This window comes from Leptinotarsa decemlineata, unplaced genomic scaffold (assembly GCF_025532065.1).
Source record: "Leptinotarsa decemlineata unplaced genomic scaffold, Ldec_3_MD MMD2_tig00000690_RagTag_RagTag, whole genome shotgun sequence".
Classification (NCBI taxonomy): Eukaryota; Metazoa; Arthropoda; class Insecta; order Coleoptera; family Chrysomelidae; genus Leptinotarsa; species Leptinotarsa decemlineata.
The window spans coordinates 3194033-3214162 of NW_027412554.1; the positions used below are offsets into that span (position 1 = coordinate 3194033).

Sequence of the window (20130 nt, forward strand, 5' to 3'; positions counted from 1 at the left end):
AAGGTAGAGTAAGTTCAGAATCTCATAAAATGTGATTTTCCAGGTGCGCTGTTACAAAAGTACTATTATTTATTATTGGGAAACTTCCAAAAAGCTTACAAGTATGACCATTGATACTTCAAGATTCTATCAAGATTTGGTAAAAGCGCAATTGGGAGATCCCATGACATGAGATTCTGAACTTGGTCTACTACTGCGTAACTTGAAAATGAACTTTTAATTTTCTGTTATTCAATTATTCAATTTTTATTTCAATTTTCACTTCTCGTAACCTACACTCAAATGAATGATTTTAAGGGAATATTATCCACAAATCCAGTGGCGTAGTCAGATTTTTATTACAAAACGCTTGCACCACAAATCTCTCACATTACCATATTTTCAGGAGTTATAACTGTAGAACGCATTGAGCTGTTGACTTCGGATTTTCACTGTACAAATTCACTGGTGTTCTACTTGGTGATGACAGTGTTGTCAGATCTCAAATATGTCTATAATCTGAATAAAAATTACAAACAAATACTTTGTTTCCAAAATTGAAGTTGTTGTAACTTCGTTGTTAACAAATATTTTTTAATGAAAATTTGACAGTTTTGATTTATAACGACTACGAATCCAGTGGTGTAGTCAAATTTGAAAACAAAAATTGCCTAATAAACTTTTGCCGTTTTTGACAAACAAAAAAAACCATAGATTGCCTTGGAAATGAAAATAAAATTGTGAAAGTTAGTGTCAAGATAGTTTTTCATGCTTAATATTTCAATAAAAAAAAAATTGAGATTGATTGAAAAATGCACATTCTACAGGGGTTGTTCCATTTTAAATGGGTCACACTGTATATATATATATATATATATATATATATATATATATATATATATATATATATATATATATATATATATATATATATATATATATGATGATGTTTACTTGGTTAGCGAAACGCGTTAAGTGATGAATAACTGTCATATTGAAATACGAAAAACGGTTACGACAATAACGATGAAACGATAACGAATAAACGCACGGAAAACAATCGAAAACGCACGGAAAACGATCGAAAATACACGCAAACGATCGAAAACGCACGCAAAACGGTGGCACGAAAAACGGTCGAAACGCTTGTAAAACGGTCGAATACTTCGCTTTCCCCATTTTCGAATGTAAACTCCACAATACATAACTCCTCGACAACTTTGGTGTCATATCATCCTTCTCTTGATGATGCCAACTTGGTTAACAAAGATACGAGACTTAGTGTCCTTCTGACATGTTGGAACGCTAGACTTCTGTTAAACCGACATGTTTTTTTTCTTAAATGACGTATTTTGAAACGCCCTGTATACACATTGATATCATATTTTAAACCGACGCACCCTGTACACTTCGACGCCATATTTGTTTTCAATGATGTATTTTGAGATACCTTGTACACATTGAGGGATCGCACGTTGAAAACTTACAGCCTCGTGGAACTGTTATGTTTTTCTTAAATGATGTATTTTGACGCACCCTGTACACTTCGACGCCATGTTTGTTCTCAATGATGTATTTTGAGATACCTTGTAATATTGAGGGATCGCACTTTGAAACGATACAGCCTCATTAATCTGTAATGTTTTTTCTTAAATCTGATTCATTATTATTAATATATCACTTTCGCGCTTCCAATTTTCGTCGAATCGTTCACGATTAATTTCAAAACCGGCAACGCTATATTGCCACATAAACAACGATTCATTGTACAACCGGCAACACCTGCTTGTGCCAGCAACCGGTAAATCTCGATACCATCTCCATCTCTCTTTGCATCGATTACGTCACACGCGTTTCTCGCTCTCACACACACATACACATCTTTACATGAAATATTAATTATTTCCCAAATCTAAGTATATTTTCCTATCTTCAACAAGATAATGACGATTACATTCTATGGAAATGAAAAAAAAATGCTGTCAAATGAGTCAAAAATGAGCCAGTTTCGGTACCGACAAAACTAATGTTATAAATACCCAACATTCGTAGTTACCTTCAATATCTAGTAGATGGTGTAGAGGCTAAGGACAATGTCTACCGCGCGGACGATCCAGGTTCGAATCTCATAACTATAAACTTTTTTTAATTAAAATCAAGTTACTGGAACGAGACAAAAGTCCTACATTTAGTGATTGGGGTACATTATATCAATATAATAAAGAAAGTGACGTATTATACTATGAAGCGGCCACTTCTCTCATGAAAATAGCATGCAAAATTTCATAAAAATATAAATATTATTTTGGTCATTTCAACCGCAGCAACCCCATTTTCTCCAAAAAACCATGATGTGTAATGTAACATTATGTTTCAGTTTGAAGAAATAGCCGTCCACAGTGGAACAATTGAAATGGAATTAATCAAAAAATGAACCTTCTCTGTAAAGAACCGAGATTTTTTCACTTAGGATGTTGGGAAAAATCAGTTTACTTTGGTTGAATCATAGTGATTTTACCAAAATTTTACCTTTTGAATAGATAAAAATTGCTTGTAGACTATAATTAGCATCATGTTAGTTATGAGTGAGGGGTGAGTAGAATCGGAAGGAAAGATGGGTTTGGAAGTTTCTAACGTAAGAAGGAATCATTCATAAATCCAAAAACAATATACCAGAGATTATTCATTAATATCTAATCATTTCATTGAAATGTTCACAATAACATTTTTAGAGTATCGAGACATTATGCTGCTATCAAAGTTTTTTGAATCTCTATCTCTAAACTTAAAATCTATCAATAATATGAAGTAGTTAGTTGAACATTCAGTAATGAAATACTAAATACATATCTACTTATAATCATCAATATCCATAGCATTTGATGTTTGCGAGATCGAATAGTGACCCCAAGGTAGCGTATCGTGGGAATCTTGAATTATATAACGTTTATTATCTTCAGGGCTGAGAGCAATCTTGTATTGGGCGATGGAATGTACTTGATGTTTATCGGATCGAATCAAATCTTAGGTGACACTCATATTTTTCAAATTCTCTAAGCAATTCACATAATCATCGAAAGTAATTTTATTCTTCACCACAGAAGATTTGACACCCTTTGCCTTCTTGGTAACCCCCAAGCATGAGATCATTTGATTAATTTCTTCCTCATCATAGCCATCATTTACCAACTGCTGACGCTTCTTATTGATACTACCCTCCGTCACCAATACCCTAGTTGTATATAATTTCGATCTAAGGCCTACATAGTCAGTCATCTGAACTGCGTTATTCTCATCTTTCATCATCCCGAGAACCTTTTTATTTACCAAAGGAACATTAAACTGATTGTTGGAAGGGTAATCCGAAGTATCAAAGAATTTATGACAATCTTGACGTATCATTTCATAAGGATCCTGATTGCATATTTCATAAATCAGGCTATCTGTATCGGTGTAGAGAATTACACAATTATCTCCGAATCGATGGCGCATATAGCCATAATGAAAATCGTATATGGTAGTCTTTGCCAAATCTATGATAGCTTGTCCTACTTGTATCGGTTTATTTAGATAAACTTGCAGTTTCCTCAGTTCGACTGCTACCAAATTCTCATTGGATACCATGCAATTTTTGAATTCAGGCTTGGAAATATAGGCCTCAGCTCCGTAGCGACCAGCCCATTTGGTGATGACTTTAATGTTGACTCTTTTTCCTAATGTCTTCCATCGTTTTTCCGAATACTGCATTATTCATTAGTTTGAAGAGATTTTTCTCAAACTCATTCATAGCCCTTTTCCGCAACTCAGTATTCAAATCAACATAGGACTTCAACCATGGTAATTGGTTGAATTGAAGTACTCGATGAATTTTCGTGATGATAAGACCATTAGCAATGGCTTGTTTGAGGGCGCGACAATGAATCACATATTTTTCTTTGTGTTGGAGGGTAGCCATCAATTTGGTGAGCTCTTTTATCGATTTAGGGTTTTTTTCGTTTTTGAATTTATATGTTCAGGGCAGTAAGGCAAGTCTTTGTGCGAATCATGTAGATGTTTAGGATACTCCAGATCAACTAGGGTATTGGTGACGGAGGATAGTATCAATAAGAAGCGTCAGCAGTTGGTAAATGATGGCTATGATGAGGAAGAAATTAATCAAATGATCTCATGCTTGGGGGTTACCAAGAACTCACAGGGTGTCAAATCTTCTGTGGTGAAGAATAAAATTACTTTCGATGATTACGTGAATTGCTTAGAGAATTGCAAAAATATGAGTGTCACCCAAAATTTGATTCGATCCGATAAACAAGTACATTCCATTGCCCAATACGAGATTGCTCTCAGCCCTGAAGATAATAAACGTTATATAATTCCAGATTCCCACGATACGCTACCTTGGGGTCACTATTCGATCTCGCAAACATCAAATGCTATGGATATTGATGATTATAAGTAGATATGTATTTAGTATTTCATTACTGAATGTTCAACTAACTACTTCATATTATTGATAGATTTTAAGTTTAGAGATAGAGATTCAAAAAACTTTGATAGCAGCAGAATGTCTCGATACTCTGAAAATGTTATTGTGAACATTTCAACGAAATTATTAGATATTAATAAATATTCTCTACTACATTGTTTTTTGAATTTATGAATGATTCCTTCCTACGTTAGAAACTTCCAAACCCATCTCCCCTTCCGATTCTATTCACCCCTCACTCATAACTAACATGATGCTAATTATGGTCCACAACCAATTTTTATCTATTCAAAAGGTAAAATTTTGCTCCTTCACGTGGTGGCGCTGTTACGAATCACTATGATTCAACCAAAGTAAACTGATTTTTCCCAACATCCTAAGAGAAAAAATCTCGGTTCTTTACAGAGAAGGTTCATTTTTTGATTAATTCCATTTCAATTGTTCCACTGTGGACGGCTATTTCTTCAAACTGAAACATAATGTTACATTACACATCACATGGTTTTTTGGAGAAAATGGGATTGCTGCGGTTGAAATGACCAAAATAATAGTTATATTTTTATGAAATTTTGTATGCTATTTTCATAAGAGAAATGGCCGCTTCATAGTATAATACTTCACTTTCTTTATTACATTCATATTACGTACCCTAATCACTAAATTGGACATGTACGACTTCAAAATTATCCAGCTCGCAGTCCTGACATGAATCCTCTGGATTTTTTATTCATAGGGTCATCTGAAGGCTCTTGTTTATGAAACTTCTGCACTAGATGTGAATGACTTAAGGAACCAAATAATTGACAGATGCAATGACATAAGGAACTGGTATTTTTGAACGTGTCATATAATCAATGACAGATCGATCGCAGTCGTGTATTTTATCGGACATTTTGCTCATTCACTTCAGGCTTGAAATAGTTCAATATTTACTTTTGGTCTTCACCCCACCATCAACTACAGACAACTTCACGCCAACCTAGCCAGTTTAGTGTTGACAGTGTGATAGTGAAACTCCAAACTTTAAGGCCCCTTTTGGTTTGATTATGATTCAAACTGCTGCTATTGAATTTTACTTAGTTGTTGGTAACCTAACAACATTGAATTTCAAGTTTTTTCAATGTTTTTTTTGTATTTGCAATTCTCCCCTTCTTATTCCACATCAGACGATCGATATTATATTTTCATAATCAGCAAATGAAAGCATTTGAAATGAGTACCCACATCGACCTATTGTGGCTAGTATAGCGAAAATAGGTTAAGCGGTCCTTTTGGCTTCGTAAAATAGTTAACTATGTTTTTTGACATCTAAACGAATCCATTGATGTCAAAATCATCGAAATCGGATGACAGGAAGAGAAAACCGGAAGTGACCTGTTTTTGACGGATTCGAAACCTTCTCACCCTTAGGAATCCAAAAATATCAAATCATTCAGTATATATGATTTTTTAATTTTTTTGTAAACAAATTCTGCGTTTTGAATCAAACTTCTGCAATTGGATTACACTCGTAGTTAATCATAACCCAACAACTTTTTATTTCAAGTATGTTCAATGATTTTCTTTGAGTATGCAATTATTCCTATGCTATTTCACATTACACGCTGTATATTATACTTTTCCTAATCTACAAATGGAGTCATTTGAAATGAGTACCCACATCGGTCTGTTGTGGCTAGTATGATACAAATAGGTTATAAGGCTCTTTTGGCTTCGAAAAAGGATTACTTATGTTTCATGATATGTAAACGAATCCATTGATGTCAAAATCATCGAAATCGGTTGACCGGAAGTGAAAACCGAAAGTGACCCGTTTTTGATGGATTCGAAACCTTCTCACCCTAAGGAATCCAAATATACCATATGTTTCAGTATACAATGATTTTTTCATTTTCTTTGTCAATAAATTCTGCGTTTTGAAGCAAGCTTTTGCAATTGGAATACACTCATAACTGTTCATAACCCAACATTTTTGAATTCCAAGTTTGTTCAATGATATTTGTTGAATTTGCAATTCTTCCTATGCTATTTCACATTAGGCGTTGGATATTATATTCGTCACGCCATCTTTGTTTTTTCTCTGTCGGTACACTCTGTATTCGTTTCCCTTTCATTTGATGTGCTGCACGTTGAGATTCAACTATCATTACTGAAGATTTGGCTTAGTTCTTTTCTGAAATGTTGCGTCATCTTTGATTTTTTCTTTGTCGATGAATTCCGCATTTCTTATCCTTTCATTTGGCGTGCTGTAAGCGAAGATTCGATTATTATTAGCGAATATACAACTTAGTGCCTTTCTGACAGTTGTGCTATCATTTCTTGTAATTACTCATTAATTTCCATAAATCATCACATACGCCATCACCTCTCACGCTGACTACGTCACTTTCAAAGTTTCAATCTTTCTTCACTATTATTATTATTATCAGACCCTCATTCCCCAGTTCAATTTCATCTAACACAATTAATCGACCGATATTTGATTCCTCTATTTTGATTGGCTGACCGGCACCACTCTGTAACAGATGTTAGGTTGAGTGTTCCACAAGGTTCCGTTCAGGAGTCTGAAAATTTGGAAAATGAATCTTCATATGACAAAGCGTGGACTTTAGTCATCTCCTGATGATGTTTACTTGGTTAGCGAAACGCGTTAAGTAATAAATAACTGTCATATTGAAATACGAAAAAACAGTCGAAAACGCACGGAAAACGATCGAAAACGCACACAAACGATCGAAAACGCACGCAAACGATCGAATACTTCGCTTTCCCCATTTTCGAATGTTAACTCCACAATACATAACTCCTCGACAACTTTGGTGTCATATCCTTCTTCTCCTGATGATGATAACTTGGTTAACAAAGATACGATACTTAGTGTCCTTCTGACATGTTGGAACGCTAGACTTCTGTTGAATCGACATGTTTTTTTCCTAAATGATGTATTTTGAAACGCCCTGTATACACATTGATATATTTTAAACCGACATGTTTTTCCCTTGAGTGATATATTTTGACGCACCCTATACACTTCGACGCCATATTTGTTTTCAATGATGTATTTTGAGATACCTTGTAACATTGAGGGATCGCACTTTGAAACGATACAGTCTCATTAATCTGTAATGTTTTTTTCTTAAATCTGATTCATTATTATTAATATATCACTTTCGCGCTTCCAATATTCGTCGAGGCGTTCACGATTAATTTCAAAATCGGCAACGTTCGACCTTGAAGTGAGCTCGTACATACGTTGTTCATCTACTGATTTGAATTTTCCGCTGTATGCGCGATAGCTGATTATTTGACTGAATGACGGTAAAAGTGGAGGTGGTCTGAAGTGGACTTTGAAGGCTAAGGCTAAGTTTACACATAATGGACGTCTGGCAGAGACAAGGCGCTGACCTTTGCCCCTTCCGTGTGAAGTGGGCCTGAGGTCCAAAAAACGACAGAATGGACCTGCTCAAATTTGCACGTGTTTTTCCATAAGGAATGGCTTAGAACTCTTGCAGCTATATTGCTGTCGTGCTGTCATCATCAAGGCTCTAGTCAAACTGCAGTTTGAGTTCATACTCGTCGTACCTTTGAATCAGTTTTTTCTTGGTTTGACCGATATAGATATTGCAGTCCGAGCATTGTATGTTGTATACTCCGTTTAGGTTTGTCTTTTCCCAAAAGACAATAGATAAATTAGGAAATGGAATCAAACAAAAAATACGGAACAAAAATCAAACTACTCCAACAGATAAAACAACACATAAATGGACTGCATTCACATACATAGGTCACCAAACCAAAATATTAACAAACATCTTCAAACGGACGTTCAACATAAAAACATCTTTTTACTTATTTCATATCCTTCTCAGATTAGACTGAGTTAACAAAAATACTTTAATTTTTCTCCCAGATGTCAAATAGTGTAAAGTCTCCGAAAGGAGACTTTACACTAAAGTCCCCTTTAAAGTAGCTGTTGCCGTCATTTGGTTTCATAATTAATATTAAAGTGCCCTTTCCATAAAGTATCTTTTAAGTAATTTTTAAGATGTTGGTCAACCTGGAATTCATGGATTTTGACAAGATTTGTCATATTTGACGAGTATTTAAGTTCAGTGTTTGAATAAGTAAGGTTAAGAGTTGTGGTTTTTGATGTTTTTGTTATTTGTATTTGTGAGGACGATTTATTTGGACAGAAATGGAAATGTTAAATAATAATAAGAAAGTTCGCTCGTCAAATTTTTATCGGGAGGAAGAAATGAATTTAATACAAGAAATTGAAAAATTCAAGCATATTTTAGAATGCAAAACTACTAATAAAGTAACGAATGCAGAAAAGGTATGTATTACAAGTACAAGCAATTTTTTGTGTGTATTTTATTTATTGTAGAATACATGTTAATGTAATCATAACCCTAATTTTACTTCATCAAGGGTGAAGGGTGTGAGCTTGAAATAATAAATTAAAACTATATGTATTTATGTAGTTAGATACCTCAATATTAATAAATTTAAATATGATTTTAGGAAGAGGCATGGCGCAAAGTACTTTCCAGCTTCAACTCCAGAAATATACAAGTGAGAAGTATATCTCAGATTAAAGCAAAATTTGATAATCTGAAAACAAAAGCTAGAAAGGATGTGGCGAAACAAAAATCATATATGACGGGAACAGGGGGTGGTCCCGCAATAAAAATTGATTTAGATCCTGTAACAGAAGCAACCCTAAATATAATAAATATGAAAACGGTGGTGGGTTTGAATAACAGCTTGGATAGCGATTTCATAAATGTAATTACATTTTTTTATAACCAAATCATTTTTTGTTAACAGTAACCAAACTAAAATTTGGTTAATGGTTAAAAACATTATTTCTTTCATGATTTTATCTGTATTGGTTAGGGCAATAAAATTAAATATTAATTGTATGTGGTATTATAGGATCTTGGAATGGATGCATCATCTTCAGTTTTAAAGGAAGAACTTCTAAAAGAATATCCTCAACAATTTGTTGTAAGTAAATAAACCGTTTTTTAAATGATAATATATTAGCAACCTGTTAATAGTTGTCAAGATAAATTTGTTATTTTTTGTCTTGGGAACATACTTGTATAATATTAATTATTCTGAATATATTGTTACAGGATTCAGAAATGACAATAATTGCAGCAGGAGGAGCCAAAGATGAAATGTCAGAGATTTCTACGCAATCAGTAAGTTATAGATTTTTTTCACTACTAATCCATAGTTCGGAAAGACCTTTTATTTTGAATTGAAAGGAGTGATTAATTTTTGGGAAAGAAATTTTTTGGCTTTCTACTACTTCTTCTTGATACAAAAATTATGTGGGAATCTTCCAAAGAAAGGAAAGAAGTAATCAATTTGAAAATAAGTAACTCTATACATGGATGTGTACATCATGCAAAGAAACATCTTTCAGATAAAAACTGGAAGGAAGTCCTCCTGAAACAGCTATTTTTATATAAACATTGAATTACATTACAAAGTATCTTCTGTATAATTCAGTATTCATTGTTCAGTATTGTTTCGAAAGAATTTTTTTCTGTCGTGTAATTCAATGTTCATATGAAAGTAGCTGTTTCAGGAGGGCTTCCTTCCAGTATGTGTCTGAAATTTGTTTCTTCGCATGATCTACACATCTATGTATAGAGTTACTTATTTTCAAATTGATTACTTCCTTCCTTTCTTTCGAAGATCCCTACATTTTTTTTGTATCAAGATGGAGAAGTAGAAAGCCAAAAACTTTTTTTCCCAAACCTTTTAATTTGTTATGCTGATTAAAGCTAATATTTAAGTTAGGACCTCAAAAAATGTAATAGTACATTTGCTTTTAGATAGTACCTGAATTTACTGAAGAAATTGTATTGGAGGAGAACCAGATATCACCTCCTACATCAGTGACACCCTCAGGGAGCATGTCTAGTAAAAAAGTGAGTTTTGAATTGTGTGTGGTACAGTTGTAATTTTTATTATATAACTCTTGTCTGTTCCCAGCAAACGCATATTAAGAAAAAAATCGATTGGAGTAGTTATGCACCTAATAATTTAAAAAGAAAAGCCAACGGAAAACTACACCCAACCAAAATAAACCCGTTATATAATGCAAAAGAAGATTATTATAAAAAGAAAAAGGAGCTTCTTGAAAAAACGGTAGAAGCAGAGGAGAAGGAGAGATCAAGGAGAAGGGAGAGAGAAGAAGAAGAACATTAAAAAAAATGACTTTATTGGATTTAGAAACCAAATTAAAAGAAAAACAATTGAATAAATTAAATGTTTCATAAAACTGATTTTTAATTATTATTAGTATTTACAATCTAGCAAAATGTTCATTAATTATCAAATTCCTTATATTTTCTGCTATATTTGGATTATTTTCCATGGGGGGTAATACATCCTCATCGTCTTCCTCTATTTCATCTTCTTCAGTAAAGTTATCATTCATATCAATGGCAATGTTATGAAGAACTGCAGTTGCGACTATTACTGCCATTGTGGTTTCTAGTTTTAGTCTCATGCCAAACCTCAAAACGGGAAATCGTCTTTTCCATAAACCGTATTGACGCTCTACTACATTTCGAGTCCTTATTATAGACTCATTGTATAAATTTTCAGCAGGTGTTCTAGTTTGTTGTAACTTAGTCATAAGATATGGCTTTAGAGAATATCCACTGTCACCAATTAGCATATACTGACCAAATACACCATTTTCAAATTTTTGCTTTAAACTGCTATTATTAAAAATTGTTTGGTCATGCACCGATCCTGGCCATCTCACAACAATATCTCTTATTTTCAATTTAGCATCGCTTACTGTCTGAACATTTAATGCAAAATAAGATTTTCTACATCTGAATATTTCTGCATCATTTCCACGGGAGAATCAATTTTAACTAATGTGCAATCAATTGCTCCAATGGTCTTGGGAAATGAAGCTATTTCATAAAATTTTTCAACTGCTTCTTCCAATTCCCTTTTATTTTCATACATGCGAATGTGTTGTCGGGCTAGTGAGGCAATAGCAATAGACGCCTTTTTGATAATCCTGCTAGCTGAACTTCTAGACACTCCCATAAAATCTGATACGATTATTTGCATATTTCCTGATGCGTAGAATCTTAAAGTCAACAATAATTGTTGTAATGGTGTAATGCACCCACCTCTAAAAAATAAATAAATTTTGTTATAATTCTGTTAATAATACAAATTTTACAACTTACTTATTAGTAGGTAACTGAATTTGTTCTTTTATTTCATCTAGTAGATACAAAACAGTTTGTTTTTTTAAGCGAAAACGTTGGTAAAAGTCAAGCTCATCATATTTTTCGAAGCAGTCTGTTCTTTTCCTATACACTTTTGGTCTTCTAGTATAAATAAATTCTTCATCAGATGAACTTGAGCTAGACGTTTCAAAATTATTCATATTTTTATGATTATTATGGCTAAACGAACACAAAACTAGCAAACGTAGCGAGTAGCACAACAAATAACAATTATTAAAATTGAGGTTATGTTGTAGTTAAAAGACACTTTAGCGAGTTGAAGTAGAGAAATCGACACTTTAACTTTGAAGGACGTTTTTGGCTTAAAGGACACTTTAACTTGGTTATGAAATCAAAAATATTTATTAAAGTATCATTTAAAGTTAAAGTAACCTTTATGTTTCTTTATGAAATCGGCCGTAATACATTTTATTATTTGTAAACGCTGCATCCGATTAATTAATAATTCACCTATCAGCCTGTCCCGACAGCTTCAAAATATAGGCCTATGAAAGAACCTGACCTGTGATTTTTTAGACCGTAATTAAAGACCAAAGAACTCAATCTGAAGCCTGTTGATGCCATTAAATATTGATGAACGTTGAATATGAGAGATGTTTCCTGATACCAGATGCAGGTAATGCCGTAAGGCGCCTGAATACATTATGCATATTTGTCCGCCGCATTTTCATCAGAATAATCCTTTTTCTGTCTGATATAGTTGTTAACGAAAATCAGAATGAGACAATATTCATCTGAAACTGGGAATGAATTGAACTCAGCATAGAACGAAGTTAACTTAACTTGAAGTTGCCTATTAGAATCTTTGGTGGAATGACATACTTTATCTTCAAATAAATATAAATATCACCCGAATGAACACAGAAAGCTGTAATATTTGACTTATTGTGACTGTGGCGCATGATACCATGATTCTTAGACTTTTAGAAAACACTATACCTATTAACTTTATTATGATTTTAGCGGACCCATTGGAGTATTGGACGTTACACTGTGAGCACTTACCCATAAATTCTTTTTTCAGATCATTATGCAGCTTCGAAAACTCTCGATATCTCCTGGAACAAAGGTGTCGTCCAGCCATATATATGTTGAAAGATACATATCTTTCCCCGCACCTTTCATTGTGATGATAATCAGGAATGCTTATCGGTAAAGATCGTTTTTCACTATAGTCATAGTAAATTTGGCTGTCATCTGTAGGTTCAAGACGTTCTGCCTCCTACAATATGCAAACAAATATGTCTGAAGAAATTAAAATCAATGAAACAAACCTTTCTACAAGAATTAGGAAATTTTTGGATTAATTAGTGAAACATTTTTCAACCAATTCGATATTCTTAATTACCTGTTGAGTTACAGAAATGACGGTTAGAGTCAAAACATCTCCTCCTGATTTGATGAGATCAACAACTTGTTTATGCGTCGAACCTTCCACGTTGACACCATTTCTGAAAAAAAAATTAAATATGAAGTCGGATGTGTTGACCTTGAGTGACGATGAAATTTTTTTACGAACAAAACACAAGCACTACAAAGAATCCTTAAGGCGCTCTAAGAGCGGTGCCTGTGCGAAAGAAGCGATTCACGTTGGCTTTGAATCGTTGGAGATTACATTTATTTGGAAAAACGTTCTCAGGAAGTTTAGTCCATATAAACGCAGTTCTTAGTAGAGGGGATCCAGGGCTTCTATGGCGTATTCCCTAGGGGACGTAATTACGGTAGTGAGTGGGAAAGAGAGGTGTGCGACGTGATCGACGCATAGAAGGATGGAATGACCATCGAGTAGATTCATTTGATAGATAAGGGCGCGGTGGAATTACAAAAATAACGCTATAATATTAATAATAAACGAAAAATCGGATTAAAGAAAAAAACATGGCTACTGGCGTTAGAGAAAAAACATGTCTGCCAACGTGATAGAAAAAAAAAACATGTCTGTCATACAGGGTGTCTCATCGTTTAAGAAAAATATGTACGGGGTGTCTCAAATACGTCAGCGTGGAAAATAATGATATAATAATAATAATGAACGAAAAATCGGATTGAAGAAGAAAAAAAAAACATGGCCACAGGCGTTAAAGAAAAAAACATGGCCACAGGCGTTAGAGAAAAAAACATGGCTGTCATACAGGATGTCTCATCGTTTGAGAAAAAACATGTACGGGGTGTCTCAAATACGTCAGCGTGAAAAATAATAGTATAATAATAATAATGAATGTAAAATCATTTTAAATAAAAAAAAACATAGCCACGGGCGTTGGAGAAAACAACATGGTTGTCAACGTAATAGAAAAAAACATGGCTGTCATACAGGGTGTCTCATCGTTTAGGAAAAAATCATGTACAGGCTGTACGTCGGCGCGAAAAATAATGGTATAATAATAATAATGAATGAAAAATCGGATTAAAAAAAAAAAAAACATGACGTCAATATGTACAGGGTGTCTCAAAATACGTCATTTAAAAAAAAGTTTAACGAGGTTCTATGGTTTTGACGTGTGATTTTTCAATGTGTACAGGGTGTCTCATTTAGAGAAAAAAAACATGTCAGGTGGGGGGGTCTAACGTTTTAGCGTGCGATCCCAATAGGAAACGTTTGAAAATGGGGGCAATGGAGGTATTCAGCAATGATATTTCAAAATACGTCAGATGCGTTTTTTCGTGTTAGTTGGGAAATGGGGGAGTGGGGGTAAAGAAAACACGTGGGAGGGTAATATTATTTTTTTCGACATAATGTTAATGTCGTTAAACAGTTGAAATATTTAGTGATAAAATGATATCTGAAGAATACAGACGGAAAGTTGAAGAGTTTTGTAAACGTGTTCAAGAATTGAAGAAAGCCATTCAATTTTTCGAATAAAAAAAGCTTGTTTTGAATTGGTTGGATGTTCCCGAATAGATTATACATTGCCCTTTGAAAAAATGAAGGCGCATTGGCTAGGCCAAAAGGGACTCTCAAATATTCGAAATGACCATTCGGAGTTATGAATGCTGTTTTTTGAACAGAGTCTGGATGCATTGTTATTTGATGGTTACCCGATTTAAAATCTAAACTAGAAAAATATTTGCAGTTACGCAATTGATCAATTAGCTCTTCTATTCTAGGCAATTGAAACTTATCTTTAACTGTTATTGCATGTAATGCCCTTATGATCAACGCATAAACGTTTTTCACCTGAATTTTTCTTTTTTACTGAAAGAACTGGGCTAGTACGGTGACCGACTTTCTTGAATAATATTTGTTTTCATCAATTTAGCAATGATATCATTTAATACCGATTTTTCAGCTTCGGTCACCCTATATGGATTTCTAGAAATAGGATTGTCAGTTGTTAGCATTATTTTCATAGGTTCACAGTTCATCTGCTTCAAATCTTTAAAAGAAACTGAAATGATATTACGGTATTCATATAGTAATTGTTGAAGACATGTCTCCATATTAGAATTGATTATTTCGTTTTCGTTTTGCCTTGCGTAAAAGAAACATAATTCATCACCCATTCTGCAATAATTTATTACTTTATTTTCTGTGAAATTTTTACCAATAATGCATTCGCAGGACTCTAAATAATCATCAATCATATTGAATTCGCAGTTAAGGCATACTTCACCAATATCCACCGAAGCGTTAACAGACTGTTAAACGTCTATTCCATCTCCCAAAAATCCAGCAAGTGTGACAGGTCGAGTTAAATTGGATGGTTTCAGGTACAAGCGTTCAGCAGTTTGTCACTTCCGAAATCGATAAAAGCTGAAACCAGCTGATTGTTGAAGAAATATTCCGGAAGAATTTGTTTTTTGTTCCCGTTGAAATTAACATGACCTCTAATTTTCTTATTTCTTTGTCCCGTTTATCATTTTTCTTTTTGAAGCAAGCAGCTTCGAAATGCCCATTCCTGTTACAATATCTACACGTTTGCTCTTTCACAATATTTTTGAAATTGCAATATCTTTTCATGTGCCCAATTTTACTACAAATATGACACTCATAATTTGTTTTCGTTTGAGATTTATTTTGCGATTTACTTTGGAATTTAGTTACGGTGGAACTGCGAGAATTTGTTTGAAGGTGATTGACAATGTTTCGTGATGAATTTCACTAGTTCGGACTTCCATTGTCTATTATATAAAATGATTTGAAATCCCTGAAACAAGTAAAAAAAAATGATTAAAAAGGATAGTTGAAAATAACAATTATATTAAGCAACAATAAACCTGAAATGAAATGATAGTGAAATAACCTACAAGTAAAAATATAATAATTGAATAAATAAAAATTAAAGGAATGCAAAAAAAGAAAATAATAAAAATAAAAAAATAAAAAAGTGTAGGGTGATGACTGGACTGATTCCTCCAGTCATCACCCGAAGACGATTGTAGATACCAACAATCGAAACGTCGTGAACTAACGTGACTTGGAATCTCTACACTTTTTTATTTTTTTATTTTTATTATTTTCTTTTTTTGCATTCCTTTAATTTTTATTTATTCAATTATTATATTTTTACTTGTAGGTTATTTCACTATCATTTCATTTCAGGTTTGTTGTTGCTTAATATAATTGTTATTTTCAACTATCCTTTTTAATCATTCTTTTTTACTTGTTTCAGGGATTTCAAATCATTTTATATAATAGACAATGCGAGAATTTGTTTCATAATTTAAAATAGACTTGCTAGTACTTGCACCATCGTTCGTTCGATCCTTCAAATAGTTAGCGAATGAATTCAATTAATTGATACCGCTAGCTTTCACTGAGGAGGATATTGTTTCATTGCCAATTGCACCCAAAATAAGAGAAATTTTGTCTGTTTCTGAAAAGGCTGACTTGAGTTTATATATTTTTGCAAGGTGATCAAAATAGAAAGAATAGAAAGATTCTCCGTAGTGAGGTTTATGGTAAGCTATGTCCATAAAAAGAGCGTACGTATTTCGATCAGCTTGAAATAACCCATTAAGTGATTTCTTCCATTTTGACCATGAAAATTTTGCCGATCCAATTTCATCTTTAATGAAATCATGGTACCAACTTTCAGCAGTACCTTTCAATTTATTAAGGGCTTGAAATTTAATACTATTTTCTTCTAACCCATAGCACTCAGCATGCTCATCAATAATAGTTAACCACTCGGAAATATTTTCCTTGCTAGAGTTAAAATCTGGTATTACTTTTGCTAGGACGTTACTAGTATTCCTTTCACGTAAAGAATGAAGTGCAGTACTCACCCCGAATTCAACTAATTACTTTTCAGATAGTCTTACTCTTTTGGATCCACTCGAATGTCTCGACTTTCTGGAGCCTCGGGATGATTTCTTTGTAGTTTTTCCGCCACGACTTCTTTGGCGATTTTCTCTAGATTTGGAGCCTGCTGAAGAACTCGATCTTGAACTAGTAGATTCAGAAGGACTTGAAGAAATATTACTTCGTTTCCGTTTGTTTTTCGGCATGATCACACACTCAACAATTTTACTCGATAATGCAAAAAACGTGTACGCGATTCTTTATCCCACTTCTGAGTTATAAGAAAACTAATAATTGAAACACAATTCGCATCCCAAAAATATATATTTCACTTCCGTACGTTACAAATGGTATCGATAGAATGAATAATTTTCTTTTGTCATGCCTATGACTCAACTCCCTGATTCCTCTACCCCATAAAAACTATAAATAGATATCAAAACGAATATAACAGAAATCTATTGAGTGGTCGCTTATCATGGAATTTCTAACTGAATATAGTTTTTCCGTGTGACTTTCTATTGGTCTGAATAACATTATGTTCTGACGAATTCCTGTTGGATTTTTAAATAACGACATTCTGAATGATATTCATTTTGGGATGGAGGAGCATTTCTTTAAGGGCCATCCCTGTTTCTTCTTACCGTTTTGAGAATTCTAAAACAGGTCTTCAGATCATTTTGATTATAAAGATATAGGGCAGCTATTTTCATTGCATCGGATCGTGCATTTAGATGTTCAATTTGACTATAGATATCCCCGTAAAAATGTTGTTTGAAATATTCTTCCAAATCCCTAACATTCACTTGGGAAGGACGCCCCTTTCCACGTTTCTCCATTTCGGAAGAAAATTAGTTTAGCCAATCTGAAAAAAAACAATTGTTCCCTTCAACATTCCACTCATTAATTTCTCTAAAAATGACCAGTGTGAAGGTGGCCATGCGTTTTCATCCATGTGTTTGGTGAAAGAGAGGCGAGCGCGCTATTCCGCCATAGGTCGTTTCACCTCAATTATTCACATGGCTAGCCATGGAAATTTTTACATTGATAGACTCATTGCTGGAAACGAACTGATGTGATTGGAAATGATTCAAATGATGATGAAAATCCTTTTTTTTATGAAATGAACTGCATTTTATTGAAATTGTACAACAACTGATAATAATAGAAGCAGAAAAATAATTCCAAAAGGAAATTCGTTACTAGGAATATTTTTCTGTCAATTAATTAAATACACCCCCGACTACCCTTAATTCAATTTTCATTCCTTGCAGAAACACATTGCTGGGAATTTTTTTTCATGAAACCATCGAATTTGGCATGCTTATTAACCCTAGAAGGGTCGCTGATTTGGTCTCGCGAAAGAACACCCCCGACTACCCTTAATTCAATTTTCATTTAAAAAAAAGCATAAGTCCTTGCAAAAACACATTGCTGGGAGTATTTTTTCAAGAAACCAATCGAATTTAGCAAGTTTGTTAACCCCAGATGGGTCGCTGATTTTGTCTCATGAAAATACACCCCCTTCTACCCTTTATTCAATTTTCATTAATCATAACTCCTTGCAGAAATACATTGCTGGGAATATTTTTCCATGCAACCAACGAATTTGGCATGCTTATTAACCCCAGAGGGGTTAACTGATTTTGTCTCGCGAAAGAACACCCCCGACTACCTTTAATTCAATTTTCATTAATAAAAAAGCATAAGTCCTTGCAAAAACACATTGCTGGGAGTATTTTTTCATGAAACCATCGAATTTAGCAAGCTTGTTAACCCCAGAAGGGTCGCTGATTTTGTCTCACGAAAATACACCCCCTTCTATCCTTAATTCAATTTTCATTAAAAAAATCATAACTCCTTGCAGAAACACATTGCTGGGAGTATTTTTTCATGAAATCATCGAATTCAGCGAGCTTGTTAACCCCAGATGGGTCGCTGATTTTGTCTCACGAAAATACAACCCCTTCTACCCTTTATTCAATTTTCATTAATCATAACTCCTTGCAGAAATACATTGCTGGGAATATTTTTCCATGCAACCAACGAATTTGACATGCTTATTAACCCCAGAGGGGTTAACTGATTTTGTCTCGCGAAAGAACACCCCCGACTACCCTTAATTCAATTTTCATTAAAAAAAATCATAAGTCGTTGCAAAAACACATTGCTGGGAGTATTTTTTCATGAAACCATCGAATTTCGCAAGCTTGTTAACCCCAGAGGAGTCGCTGATTTTGTCTCACGAAAATACACCCCCTTCTACCCTCAATTAAATTTTCATTGAAAAAATCATAAGTCCTTGCAGAAACACATTGCTGGGAATATTTTTTCATGAAACCATCGAATTTGGCATGCTTATTAACCCCAGAGGGGTCACTGATTTTGTCTCACGAAAATAAACCCCCTTCTACCCTTAATTCAATTTTCATTAGAAAAAATCATAACTCCTTGCAGAAACACATTGCTGGAATTTTTTTCTCATGAAACCATCGAATTTGGCATGCTTATTAACCCCAGAGGGGTCACTGATTTTGTCTCACGAAAATAAACCCCCTTCTACCCTTAATTCAATTTTCATTAGAAAAAATCATAACTCCTTGCAGAAACACATTGCTGGAATTTTTTTTTCATGAAACCATCGAATTTGGCATGCTTATTAACCCCAGAAGGGTCGCTGATTTTGTCTCCCGAAAATACACCCCCTTCTACCCTCAATTCAATTTTCATTAGAAAAAATCATAACTTCTTGCAGAAACACATTGCAGGGAATATTTTTTCATGAAACAATCCAATTTGACATGCTTATTAACCCCAGAATGGTCGCTGATTTAGTCTCGCGAAAGAACACCCCCAACTACCCTTAATTCACATTTCATTAAAAAAAAGCATAAGTCCTTGCAAAAACACATTGCTGGGAGTACTTTTTCAAGAAACCATCGAATTTAGCAAGCTTGTTAACCCCAGAAGGGTCGCTGATTTAGTCTCGCGAAAGAACACCCCCTTCTACCCTCAATTCAATTTTCATTAGAAAAAATCATAAGTTCTTGAAAAAACACATTGCTGGGAGTGTTTTTTCATGAAACCATCGAATTTAGCAAGCTTGTTAACCCCAGAGGGGTCAC

At 34.0% G+C, this 20130-nt stretch overlaps 2 protein-coding genes across 2 annotated transcripts in view; one reads left to right on the plus strand and one right to left on the minus strand.

Annotated features, from left to right (window-relative positions):
* LOC111513425 (sorting nexin-27) overlaps window positions 1-20130 on the minus strand; it is a 292951-nt gene that overhangs the window by 180280 nt on the left and 92541 nt on the right. The window contains exons 2-3 of the mRNA XM_074174687.1: window positions 13109-13211; window positions 12766-12982 (exon numbers count right to left, since the gene is read on the minus strand). Of these exons, the coding sequence (XP_074030788.1) occupies window positions 12766-12982; window positions 13109-13211 (320 nt within the window). The remainder of the gene's footprint in view (window positions 1-12765; window positions 12983-13108; window positions 13212-20130) is intronic.
* Window positions 8643-11353, plus strand: LOC141482095 (uncharacterized). Its single transcript, XM_074174679.1, has 6 exons — window positions 8643-8798; window positions 8987-9250; window positions 9401-9472; window positions 9604-9672; window positions 10315-10410; window positions 10475-11353. Exons 1-6 carry the CDS (start codon window positions 8658-8660, stop codon window positions 10688-10690), a joined length of 858 nt encoding a protein of 285 aa, XP_074030780.1. The 5' UTR covers window positions 8643-8657; the 3' UTR covers window positions 10691-11353.